At 41.0% G+C, this 13,690-nt stretch overlaps 1 protein-coding gene across 5 annotated transcripts; it reads left to right on the forward strand.

Annotated features, from left to right (window-relative positions):
* The first annotated feature begins 7,915 nt into the window (after window positions 1-7,915).
* Window positions 7,916-11,671, forward strand: LOC109943503 (zinc finger BED domain-containing protein RICESLEEPER 2). Of its 5 annotated transcripts, XR_002266395.2 has the most exons (5): window positions 7,916-8,278; window positions 8,946-10,858; window positions 10,962-11,027; window positions 11,220-11,334; window positions 11,414-11,671. XR_002266395.2 is itself a non-coding variant. In XM_020546711.2 (4 exons), exons 2-3 carry the CDS (start codon window positions 8,953-8,955, stop codon window positions 11,024-11,026), a joined length of 1,971 nt encoding a protein of 656 aa, XP_020402300.1. In that variant the 5' UTR covers window positions 7,916-8,278; window positions 8,946-8,952; the 3' UTR covers window positions 11,027-11,031; window positions 11,220-11,671. The 5 variants fall into 5 exon arrangements, 4 of the variants coding, with proteins under 4 accessions (XP_020402300.1, XP_020402299.1, XP_020402302.1 ...); XM_020546711.2 differs by having other exon boundaries at window positions 10,962-11,031; window positions 11,220-11,671; XM_020546710.2 differs by having other exon boundaries at window positions 11,220-11,671.
* The last annotated feature ends 2,019 nt before the right edge of the window (window positions 11,672-13,690 follow it).

The following is a 13,690-nucleotide window of genomic DNA, read 5'->3' on the forward strand; positions in this document are numbered from 1 at the left end:
TAAGCATGACCATGAATAATATGTATCGTAACACCCAAAACCACATAGAGCAATAGCAGATACTACCCAGTAGTTCAGTGGTAAGCATGGTATAGAGTAGATAAGACTAGGGTAACCTATTAGGTCCCATCAAGTTAACCTGATCATGTCATCGTGATTAACAAGAACATTATTAGGTAAAGAAGAGTGATCAAGGGCACAACTAGCTTTCAGCGAGCTCCTGCTCAGAATCTTCAACCTGTTGTGCTTCGGGTTCCTAAGTTGCTTGCTTGTCTACTCGCAACAATACAAACAAACATTGTATAGGCAAATATAACATCAAACCAAACATGATAACAACTACATAATAATGTTCTACGTGTCGCTATGAGATCGAAGGTTCAAGAACCACTAAAATCGGGGTTATGGTTGAGAAGATGGGGATTTCTGAAGTTTTAGGTGATTAAACTATAAAACTATATTCTATGTTAATTAATATAATTCATGTGAGAAAAATATTATGAATAAATAACTAACTCAACTTAAATCCAAGTTATAACTTGATTTGAGGTTATATTTTAGTCGGATTATAACTATAGACAAGTTAACTTGGTTTGGTAAAATTAATCTACTAAACATAGGTAAATAAAATCTAATTACAAAAGCATGTGATATATTACAAAAAATGTTGTTATGGCATAGGCAATTTTATTACGAAGCTAACACGACTAGAACAAGTTAAATCGGAGCTAAAACAGAGAAGTTATGAGTTATCTAAGCTTTTTGGAATTATTTTTATACTAAAAAATAATTTCTATATTTATTTTATAGTTTTCTGGATGGCTTATGGACGGAGGGCATAGTTTTCTAGAAGTCTAGGGTCGGTTTTATAAACGTTTGGACTTATACGTAAGGATCTATATGCAGGGATGGACGACAGGTTTATTTAAAAAATCTGCAGGGACGCTTATGCAAATTGTCTTGGCGAAAGGGTATGTACACCTGTGAACCGTGGGATCATAATTGTTGAGAAACCCTAATGAAGGGTTATGTGGGCAAATACCGAATATAGCCCTGAGGGCTATCGCGTCTCTATATATAGAACCTGTACCCCGCATATGGAAGAGACAACAGAAAGAGGCCAGAGGCCCAACCCTATATCCAGTGTCTCGTGTGTTTCCTCTGTCATGCTTATGGGAAGGGAGACGAGTACTCTACAACTTCTTGCGCCTCTACTGCTGACGGGAGGGAAGGGAGCGGATCTGGTGATCCGTGGTAACGTAGTTCTCAACACGTTATCAGCACGCTCTACCTCGACGTTGCTGCGAGATCAGATCTGCATCAACTCTCCGTCAAGTCGGCAGGTCCCTGGCCTAGCCGAACTGTCCTACGCGACAGCTTTTGATTCCTCCACGTAATCGAGCGGTATGTCTTCTAAGTAGAATAGATTCACTGTTCTTGATCTGTTCATCGAAAAAATGGTGACGCATGTAGCCGTCGTCGAGGGCCTGCTGCCCTAGTTACAAGTGCTCGCGTCAGTCACGCCTCAGCCCACGCTCGCCCCGGCACGAAGCCAGGCGTGTCCACGCCATATACGCGGTGCAGCACATCGCCGACGGCTCTGCAGGCCATGCCGCGTACCGCCCTGCTGGCGAGCCCACAGGTCTACTGGTGGACGGAACAGAGTAGCGTTAATGGTTCCCGGTCAAAGCGGTTGCCGTAGTGAAATAAAGGAGTGGTATATACGTGTAGTATTTAAAAGAACCCGCTCCCATTCACATCGGTCAAAGCAATTGAGGTTAAAGTGGCCAGCGCTGACGCGTTCCTGCCGTGAAATAGGGCTGCTCTAGCCTCTGCCCTTGCATGACCACACCTAGAGGCTGTAGGCCTAGCCTATAGCCGAGAAAAGGGGCTGTTTGAATGGGCGCACAAGGCCACGTTAGTGGCTGAAAAAAATTAAGAAACTCTTTTTATGTTGTTTTTCCCATGTATGAAGATATTTATGCTGAATCTACACAAGCTTAAATTTGAATACATGTTGCATGTTATTTATTCTATTCATTTTATGTTGTAAATAATAAATAGAATAAAACATGTTTTATGTATCTTAATTAATTATTTCCTGTTGCAAATAATAAGTAGAAAAATACATGATTAAATATGGAAAAATGTCTTTTACACCTGATGTGTTATATTAATGTATTAATTATGGTGTTTATTTTTCTGCTTTTATATTTCTCATAACAGATATTTAGCAGAAAAATATTAAAATGCATGTAAAGTTTATAATGCACATACTTAAATCGCTAGACATATTTGTGTCGCGTTGAGCTTTCAGACTCACACCGAGCGATTAAATTGTATAGTGGGTACCCGAACATGCCGATCAGGCTGTGTTGTTAATCGGTTGAGTTATGGCATTAGCTGAGCATTGGCTGCGCCGTGGCAATACGACGCATTATTTGTGTCATTAGAACTTGGTTGCGTCATGTGATTGCTATGTTGTACTCTCGCTTAATTCGACCACTCCTGTTGAGTTGGACCGGCATCGCCGAGTCATGTATTTTTTCGCATGCCTGTAAGCACTGTTCGTCTGTCGTTATCACCGAGCCACAATTGCGTCTGTTGCGCACGTTGTGTGGACTTGTCGCGTACCCCAATTACCGAGCCACAACTGCGCCTGTTACGCTTGTTGTGGAGGCTTGTTGCGTTGTCGTAGCCCAGATGGCCACACACGCGTTGACGCCAGATACGATAGAGCTTTTACTCGCGTGGATTGTGGTGGGTCGTTCAAGCCCTAAAGTCACATTATGCGCAACCTTCGTAAACAATTTTGTTTAGCTCTATATTTTATTTGCTTGTGTTGTGTGGCATCATATATTTATTTATATTGCCAAGTGGCCATAACAACTACATCAAGCTCTATAGTGCTTGAATAATCTGGGAAATTAAATTGAAATACAACAGAACATGGATAAGTTAATTCTCTCCTCTCTCCTCATGCATAAAGTTTTACCCGAAGTAACCCGAAGATATATAATATAATGCATGAAAGCCTTTTTGGCATAGAAGATATCACAAATTGGGATTATATTAGTAAGCAAAAAGACCTTACCAAATGATTTAAGATCAGAAATCTCAGTCATACATTGCTCAACCAGATGTTAGCACATTGCTCTCTTTGTCGCTGGATGACATGAAGCAAACTATGAGATAAAAGGACATGTAACCGCTAGCAACAAGAAGTTGCGAGTATACCGAGAGGTTATTTTGAGAAATTTTTCACTATGTTGGTGTGAAAACCATAGTGTGTTCCCGTCGAACCACTTTACTCGTTCTATCTAGGACCTCTATGCTTGTGTCGCATACATCTCTCGGAATTGTAAATACTTATAGTCACTGAATTGACTGGGGATAGTCCTTTGACAAGTTTGTTATACACTGTAAGCTGAATGGTAAAGGTCGGTCCTGAATGTACACATACCTAGGGTTTATGTAGCCGAATTACACTGAATTCCACCCTTTGGCATGCTTACCATTATCTACCTCCGATCTACCAGAAGTGAGAAGAGTAGACAAATAACTATAAAATTCCACATCACAACAGAGCTTGAAGCTAAATTAGACATTAACATGTCCTTGGTCCTCGGAGCCAGAAGAGTCATATGTCTTGACCAGTAGACTACTAGTGATGATAATTTGTGATAGAAATATAAAGATCTTGTGGAGACCTGTTGTATCCTCTCTACTCCAGACGTTTTCTTCGTATGAGAGCAATACTATCTATTGTTGAAGACGGATCCTAGGCGGATACCAGTCTTGTTTCGTTCTTGCCAAGCAGTTATCATCATTTGTTTCATGAAAAGCTAGTTATATGGTGATTTTTCCCAGATAAAAATGAATTCTTGGCCTTGTCTGTTCTATTCCAAAGCTTCTCTTTTTGCCGAACAACGAAGAGATCGAAATAATGCTTTATAGAACAAATTGGTATATAATATGAGGAGAAATGTTTGCCCTGCTGACAGCATCACAAATTATTAACTATTGTTATAAATTCTCTCTCAAAATTATTATACCTAAAAATGTTGCATTAACCGATACCCAATTTCAGAACGGTATGAGTAATTGGGTAAACCATGGGCAATAATAAAATGAGTTGGACTATACATCTCTGCATATAAAAATCTCTGCTTGGCAGCATTGGCCTGATGCCGTGCACTTTACCACCATTATATACGCACATATTCTCCTATGTGCTTGAAAGCACAATGTAACCAATGAATGTCCTTGTGAGCGCTAGACCCTGATGGTCATTTTATTTGTTGATTTGAAGTCAACTACTAGCTCCAAACGATGAATGGTATGCATGAGCCCCTGAAGGACTCTTCTCGATAACATAGTGTTGCATATATCAGTCTAAATCTTAATGATTGACTTGTATTTGGTAATAAAAACAATAAGTTTGCAGAATTGTAACCATGAAGCAACTTGTTGTTGCGTGTCTTGCTGGAAGTTGAGACTAATCCTTCACGATGAAGGACAAATATGTAGTATTCATGCCACTACATTAATCTAAGTCCAAAGCTCACTGCATAAAACCCCTATCTGTAATGTGCGTAAGATTTCCCAAATAAATCACCACAATAGCATACATTAGCCACAACTGGATGATTGTGGTTGGGGATTTTATCTATATGTTTTTTAGAACATCTCGGCATTAGGGGGAGGAATGCCCATATAGTATAATGCCTCAATATTCTATTAAACGCACAAAAGCCAAACTGAATCTATCGTTCAGTGTGTACTCCTGTGTATATGGAGTTTGCCAGAAATTGTTGAGGAGTAACCATATTGGTCTGAATGCTTCTACCTGATGTAGATGTGGATATACCCGGGATTAATATAATATCCACATTTGACTTATTGGCATTTGATCTATTCTCGGGGACGCCTGCGAATATGATCCGTTGGTCTTAGTCAAAGCATATATTCTAATTGCAGATTCACGTGGTCTGTAATAACTCTCCTCCAATGGACTCGCCCTGCTGGTGATTTGCCTCACGAAGAGGTTCATCTTGATGATGAAATTCCTAGCAATGCGCGCAATATCATTGTGCTGGGAATACGGAACAATGAATCTTTCGTTTTGGGAAATGACGAAGATCATTATTAAATGTGGGAGACAAATGTGTCGACACCTATATTGCCTCTATAGATTGCAAAGGGATCCAAAACAAAGTCCTAGGCATGAGTGCTTGAAGCTCTCTTATCGGGTCATTGATAAATGCAATCGAGGCTGAACCAATAATCGCAAAATGAAAGTCACGAGCTTGAAGTTCGGACATTTATGGGCACTATTGAAATAATGTGTGGTGAATGCGATGGTTCAAGTGGTCTTGTGAGAGACCCATCCCACATATGTGTTGAATAAACACTGTTCCGCTATGTAATATATCTGGCAAATGGCATGAATTAAAATATGCAGTTAATAGGATTCTGAAGATCCATCATGAGATCCTAGGAGGACCCATATCTTTGAATTATAAATATGCAACATATAAATCTCGTACCGAATAATACATTCCTAGCGAATGAACACTCTCTTATGTAGAGAGAATATGTCCTAGATGAGATTATAGTTCCTTAATGGAACCTTTCAAGAAGAAATAAAGTCTATGTTAAACACCAAAGTTTGATAATCCCTATAAAGGGATAAAGACCCATACAGACCCGAAAAGGAATGAGACGAGGTACCAACGGACTTGAAGTTCACTGAATAAGCACATGTGCATTCCACGAGTTTTACTCATGGTATTTTCCACTTGATGTGGAATTACGGTATCCTCTAAAGCCATGATGGCAGAAACCTATAAGGTTTAGGTGTTACTGGCAAAATATCCCCATTGTGCCAGAATGACAGACTATAACGATGTATCTGATCGATAAAAAAAAATCCCTGATGGATTACGATCTTTGATGGACTTTTGTTACACCATCATAGATGTTGCAATGGATGAACGCTTGGAGCGATGTGTCATATTTAGAATATGTACTATTGCAACTATATTATCCCCTAAGTCCTATTGAAGGACATGCTATTTGCTTTGCACAACTATGTATAAATTGTGGTGTAAGATAGAAAATGATAGCACCCAACCTCATCCATTCTCATTATTCCAGATGAACAATGAGACATATATCTTGAAGAATATGCTTGAGTTATGAGGGATAACGACTTTGACAGATGTCATCGTCAGGGGGAGCGAATGCTTATATTGATCACAATCGTGAGATAATAAATGTCATATTCTATGCCCTGAAGGCGTGAGCTTGATGATCAATATGTGAACCTTTATGGAACTTTCTATCAAATATATATATCCCGTCGATTGAACATCATCAGTCAAAGTGGCTTATTTATATTGATACGTGCACTTACCTCGTATATCCTAGAAGTGAGTAGAGGTAAAGTTCCTCAAATAGTCCTTGCAAGGATATGCAATCTGTTTGCTAAATCTTTATGTGCATATACTTCCAGAAAAAGATGTTTTGTCTTATTGATACGTTTTTGCAAGGATCAGGGGGAGCACATTTCTAAAGTTAGCCCTTAAAGATTCGATAGAATCTAGATCCGAGAGGATGGAAATCTGTCCCGATGACAGCTGTTGTACTCTTTTTCCCTTGGTGAGTTTTCATGAAGTTTCTCACATGAGGTTTTTAACGAGGCAACAAAGTGCAAATGTAATTTGTAACACCATGCACTCTTTCTCCACATTTTCCCACTGGGTTTTTCGGAGTTTTAACGAGGCATGTGTTGGTCGCGGTATTCGCCCAAGGGGGAGTGTTGAGAAACCCTAATGAAGGGTTATGTGGGCAAATACCGAATATAGCCCTGAGGGCTATCGCGTCTCTATATATAGAGCCTGTACCCCGCATATGGAAGAGACAACAGAAAGAGGCCAGAGGCCCAACCCTATATCCAGTGTCTCGTGTGTTTCCTCTGTCATGCTTATGGGAAGGGAGACGAGTACTCTACAACTTCTTGCGCCTCTACTGCTGACGGGAGGGAAGGGAGCGGATCTGGTGATCCGTGGTAACGTAGTTCTCAACAATAATCTAGTCTAGCAACCTAAATTAAAGGCCGAACCAGTATACACACGCGACCATAGGATTATACATCAACGGTCCATGTTTTAAGATATCGTGATTGGATCACCACCGCACATCAGTCAACCCACGATCGAGGATGCTACCCGAATCAGTACGCGCTCCGAACTAATCTCAACCATCAGTAATAGGATCGATGACCCAGACACCTTCTTCTACACTGGATGGGCACCCGGTGGTGCCGCATCATGCCCACGGCGGAGGGCTTGCCGGAATCGTGTGACCAGATGCCCCTAAGCCCCAAAAGGCAAACCGAACTAAGTACACGTCCTAAGTACTGAGGCGAATTGTTTGAGGGTATTCTCACCAGTGGTGAATATGTAGCGGAGTCTGGCAACAGCGTGGCGTGGCCGGCGGTACTCCCTGGATTTCGGTGAACAATTCGTCCGTCACCAGCCGTTGAATCCCGCCCCCAAAGTTGAAAGCACAAGTGTCGAGCACCATGGACCGCTCCTGATCCCAAAGCGAGGCATGTATCGTGGTCAAGCCCGGTTCGGCTGGCAACGACGACGAGCTCTTCCCGCTTTGTCATTGTGTTGGTGGTGGTGCTTGGCTGTTTGCGATGTCATTGACCTTTTGGGACAGGGGCGCGTAGGCCTGGGAATGGGCCATAGAAACTCATGGGTATAAAGGGCCTCTAAATTCATGGGCTAATAATTTTTGATCTTTTTTGGTTCACTGTTGATTAGGATAGGGTTGGATCAAGCCATTTTATTAAAGGGCCAGCACGGAACAATCATCAAACCTGGCCCAATCGTGTGCGTGGACCATGTGAAGGGCACAGCCCATGGATCATGTGAGAAGGCACAACCCGTGGTTCCTGTAGGCTGTAGTGTCTTCCTCCACGGTTTGGTCGTCCGAAGAGCGGCGGTGAGCGCTGAGGGGCCCCCGCCGGCGCCTGCAGCACGCCCTGTCGCTTCAGCCTGCAAGCGACGCACGCCACTGACACCTCCACTGCGGCGATCGGAGCCGCGCGCTAGATCCAACACTCTCACCGGAATCGTGGCGGATTCCGGCGCCGGCGGCCCCGCTCCAGATCTGCCGCCTTCGGGTGGCGTTGGCCTGCCGCCTGCCTGCCTGGGTGGAGTGCTTCGCAGACTCGCAGTGGCTGGCGGCCTTTCGTTGTCTCCAGGTTACCGCCTCCACTGCATTTGGTTCAGAGGCTACCTTTCTGTTGCCTTGCCAGTAACAAGTCTAGCATTGCCCGACACTGTGATGCACTGATGCCTTGTCGAGCGAGGATAGCGAGCAAGGATGTGTGCCTGCTATTTGCTTAACCTTGCACAACCTTTGTTATCATGTGTAGGAGTATAATTATAATCAGCTTCTTATATTATGTTTAAATTATAACTCAGGCATCACTGCATGTGCAGATGTTGTAGGTCCAGCGATTCACAGTTGCGATCAAAGCCAAACCATACAGTAGCAGTGTAGATTGATCTGCTCTGTGCCCTGTCATTTCTTGCAGTTGCAGTAGCAATTTATATCTTCAAATAAAATGCATATTCTACAACCAATCCAGTTATATTCGCTTTGAACCTTTTATTTAAATTTAAGAAAAAAAATCAATTATTTGATCTCTTGGAAAGAAAAGTAAGAATTGTACGTATGTTAAATGAACGTAGCACCTTGGCTGGGTCCGCGCAGGGGCTGGACGACAGTAATAAGTCATATGGTGATTTAAATTGTTAAGTACGCTAGGAATAAGTCATAAATTGGTTGTGATTTTTTAGGCCATATTCCTAGGCGTGTGCCTCACTTATAACTTGTGTAACGATTTTCATTTGGTGATCTTGCAGTCTAGCCATGGAGAGGGTTTCATCAGCTCCAGAAATGGATGATGTTATCTCAACTGATCAGTCAAGCAGATCAACAAAAAGAAGGGCTAAAGTTTGGGATTATGTTGATTCAGAGCTAGTAGATGGGAAAGAGAAGGCGATCTGCAAATACTGTAAGGCCCACTTATCTTCTGTTGCGGGTAAAGGTACAACTCATCTGAATAGGCACATTTCTACGTATTGCCATGCAATTTCACAAGAAGAGAGACAAAGGTTCTTAGCGACCCAAAAAACAAAACCTGATGAGGCTCATGTTTTCGACCCTGTAGTCTTTCGAGGTCTAATAGCCAAGTACTTCCTTAGCGCAGAGATTTCATTTCGAAAGTGTGAAGATCCATCCTGGAAAGAAATGATAAATTACTGCCAACCATCTTTTCGATTAGTCGGTCGACAGACTGTCCGTTCAGATTGCATTTTGTTGTATGAAGAGGAGAAGTTGCAATTGATGGACCAGTTTACGAAGTTGAAATCCCATGTTAGTTTGACTGCCGATCTTTGGTCCTCTAACCAAAACCTTGGCTATCTTGGTGTAACAGCACATTTCATTAGTGAAGACTTTGATTTGCACAAAAAGATCATTGCATTCAAGAAAATTTCCTTACCTCATACATCTTATGTTGTGCAAGATGGTATTACCTCTTGTTTGCTAGAGTGGGGATTGGTTGGGGATTTGTTTACTCTAACATTGGATAATGCTAGTGTAAACAATAGAGCAATGAAAGATATGCGAGATGCATTGGGTAGTCAGATGTTTTTTAGTGGTGAACACCTCCATGTGAGATGTTCTTCTCATGTGCTCAATATCATGGTTCAAGCTGGACTGAAAGTCGTTCCAAATGCAATCGGGAGCGTGAGGGATATTATCAAGGTCGTGACATCTACACCATCTCGTTTGCAAATCTTCAATTCTATTGTTCAAGCATTGGGTCTTAAAAGTAAATCAGGGCTGATTCTTGATGTTCCACATCGTTGGAATGCAACGTATGATATGTTAAATGAAGCACTAAAATATAAGGCTGCTCTTAATAGGTATGCAACAGAGCAACATCATGAATGTCCCACTGAAGAAGATTGGTCAAAGGCAGAAGCTCTTCATGGTTTTCTACAAGAGTTTAGTGATGCAACCAAAGCATTCTCAGCGGATAGACATCCCACATCTCATCTTTTTCTCAAGTTGTTGCTCGTTATCCGAGGTGTGCTGCTTGATGTGACTTGGAACTCAAATGAACTCATTAATGAGATGGCAAATGTTATGTATGCTAAGTTCCAAAAATATTGGGAAAATCCTAATATTGTGTTGCTCATAGCTGCTGTTCTAGATCCATCAATGAAGACCGAATTTGTCAAGTTCTATTTCTACACAATTGGTGATAATGTTGATGTGAAGATGAGGGAGCTAAAAAGGTACTTGAAGAAATATTACCTAGAGTATGAGAAAATCATAAGGAGTCCTAGTTTGCCTGTCTTTATTCCTCATGAGGATCAGATGAGAAGTGAGACTTTTACTTCTTCACCTCTCTGTGGTAAAAGAAGGGTGGAACATGCATTTGCTCAATTTGCATCTCAAAATATGGATGCCCGTCCAGAGCGAACAGAAATGGATACTTACTTGGAGGACCCTAGGATCCTTGTCAAGCCGGATGAAAACTTCAATGTTTTAGGATGGTGGAAGAAAAACATAGATGCCTATCCAATATTGTCTTTGATGGCTAGAGATTTTTTGGCTATTCCTGTGAGTACGGTATCCTCAGAATCTGCCTTTAGTGCAGCTGGTAGAATTCTTGGAAAAAATAGGACATCACTATCTCCTGAAACACTTGAAGCTTTAGTCTGTGCCAAAGACTGGTTGATTGGATTCAATGATGAAGAAGAAGGTAAATTATCATATAAAAGTATACTTTGCTTCTATCTTATCTTTACATCGGCAACAATGAACTACATGACAATGACTTGAATTATCTACATTAATTCATGTAGGTGAACCAATGACAGGAAAGCGAATGTTTGATTCAGATGATGAAGAAGATGATTGGGAAATTTGATGTAGGTAAAACAATAATTTTTCATTTTCTTAATCACTAAAGTTTCATCTCTTTAGAAACATTTTCACTGTTGGAGCAGCAAGACTGCAACAATGCAGTAATTCAGATTTTATAAATAATTGGATTAGTAATTGCAGGTAGCTCACCACCATTTCTTTAATACAAACTCAATTTCATGATTCACCATTTTCAGATTTAGGTCCAATGAGCAGATGTTTAGTAGAATAGCCTGTTGTTGAGTGTAGCAAGATCGATGATTCAGTGATAACAAAGTGACTTACCTTCTCCTTCATCTATGCACATTCAAGGTAACTACTGAACCGTTGTTTGGGAACTACGTACTGAACCATTGCCTGCTATCCAGCTGAACCGTTGCCTGCTATCCAGCTGAACCGTTCGGCCACCATCCATGAGAAGATGATGGAAATGTGGAAAAGCAATTTCATTGTGAACTGTTGCCTGCTATCTAGCTAAGATGTTTGCTGTCAGTTCCGGGACTGATATATATATGCTTATGATGTGTATTTTGAGACAGATGGATGTAAATAGTTTTTTGGTAGACTTGCGTTCTGCAATGGGTGGCCATGTATGTGTGAGCCCATGAATTATACTAATTCAATAAGCTAGTGGTGGTGCTTGCATGTTTGTGGGGGCCCTTGGATTGCTAATGTAACATTGCCATGGATTTTTAAAGGATCGGGGCAGGGTTTGTGGAGTCCAGGTAAGCCTGGGAATGGGTCATAATCCGATCCTAACCCCACTTCAATCCTAGAATACTAAGAGTAGATCCAGCCCTATTTGAATCCAAACTAATTTGGTGCAGCTCAATCCAAAACTGATTTTAAAGCCTTTGCCACCCAACCCTGCCCCGATCCTTTAAAAATCCATGGCAATGTTACATTAGCAATCCAAGGGCCCCCACAAACATGCAAGCACCACCACTAGCTTATTGAATTAGTATAATCCATGGGCTCACACATACATGGCCACCCATTGCAGAACGCAAGTCTACCAAAAAACTATTTACATCCATCTGTCTCAAAATACACATCATAAGCATATATATATCAGTCCCGGAACTGACAGCAAACATCTTAGCTGGATAGCAGGCAACGGTTCACAATGAAATTGCTTTTCCACATTTCCATCACCTTCTCATGGACGGTGGTCGAACGGTTCAGCTGGATAGCAGGCAACGGTTCAGCTGGATAGCAGGCAATGGTTCAGTACGTAGTTCCCAAACAACGGTTCAGTAGTTACCTTGAATGTGCATAGATGAAGGAGAAGGTAAGTCACTTTGTTATCACTGAATCATCGATCTTGCTACACTCAACAACAGGCTATTCTACTAAACATCTGCTCATTGGACCTAAATCTGAAAATGGTGAATCATGAAATTGAGTTTGTATTAAAGAAATGGTGGTGAGCTACCTGCAATTACTAATCCAATTATTTATAAAATCTGAATTACTGCATTGTTGCAGTCTTGCTGCTCCAACAGTGAAAATGTTTCTAAAGAGATGAAACTTTAGTGATTAAGAAAATGAAAAATTATTGTTTTACCTACATCAAATTTCCCAATCATCTTCTTCATCATCTGAATCAAACATTCGCTTTCCTGTCATTGGTTCACCTACATGAATTAATGTAGATAATTCAAGTCATTGTCATGTAGTTCATTGTTGCCGATGTAAAGATAAGATAGAAGCAAAGTATACTTTTATATGATAATTTACCTTCTTCTTCATCATTGAATCCAATCAACCAGTCTTTGGCACAGACTAAAGCTTCAAGTGTTTCAGGAGATAGTGATGTCCTATTTTTTCCAAGAATTCTACCAGCTGCACTAAAGGCAGATTCTGAGGATACCGTACTCACAGGAATAGCCAAAAAATCTCTAGCCATCAAAGACAATATTGGATAGGCATCTATGTTTTTCTTCCACCATCCTAAAACATTGAAGTTTTCATCCGGCTTGACAAGGATCCTAGGGTCCTCCAAGTAAGTATCCATTTCTGTTCGCTCTGGACGGGCATCCATATTTTGAGATGCAAATTGAGCAAATGCATGTTCCACTCTTCTTTTACCACAGAGAGGTGAAGAAGTAAAAGTCTCACTTCTCATCTGATCCTCATGAGGAATAAAGACATGCAAACTAGGACTCCTTATGATTTTCTCATACTCTAGGTAATATTTCTTCAAGTACCTTTTTAGCTCCCTCATCTTCACATCAACATTATCACCAATTGTGTAGAAATAGAACTTGACAAATTCGGTCTTCATTGATGGATCTAGAACAGCAGCTATGAGCAACACAATATTAGGATTTTCCCAATATTTTTGGAACTTAGCATACATAACATTTGCCATCTCATTAATGAGTTCATTTGAGTTCCAAGTCACATCAAGCAGCACACCTCGGATAACGAGCAACAACTTGAGAAAAAGATGAGATGTGGGATGTCTATCCGCTGAGAATGCTTTGGTTGCATCACTAAACTCTTGTAGAAAACCATGAAGAGCTTCTGCCTTTGACCAATCTTCTTCAGTGGGACATTCATGATGTTGCTCTGTTGCATACCTATTAAGAGCAGCCTTATATTTTAGTGCTTCATTTAACATATCATAGGTTGCATTCCAACGATGTGGAACATCAAGAATCAG

This window comes from Zea mays, chromosome 1, assembly GCF_902167145.1.
Source record: "Zea mays cultivar B73 chromosome 1, Zm-B73-REFERENCE-NAM-5.0, whole genome shotgun sequence".
In the NCBI taxonomy this organism is placed as follows: domain Eukaryota; kingdom Viridiplantae; phylum Streptophyta; class Magnoliopsida; order Poales; family Poaceae; genus Zea; species Zea mays.

What these genes read in the sequence shown, in the direction of transcription:
- LOC109943503 (XM_020546712.2), top strand. Translation starts at nt 8,953, where the DNA reads ATGGAGAGGGTTTCATCAGCTCCAGAAATGGATGATGTTATCTCAACT. An exon ending in ATTCAATGATGAAGAAGAAG is followed by an intron (nt 10,859 to 10,961) that starts GTAAATTATCAT and finishes TAATTCATGTAG; the next exon opens with GTGAACCAATGACAGGAAAG.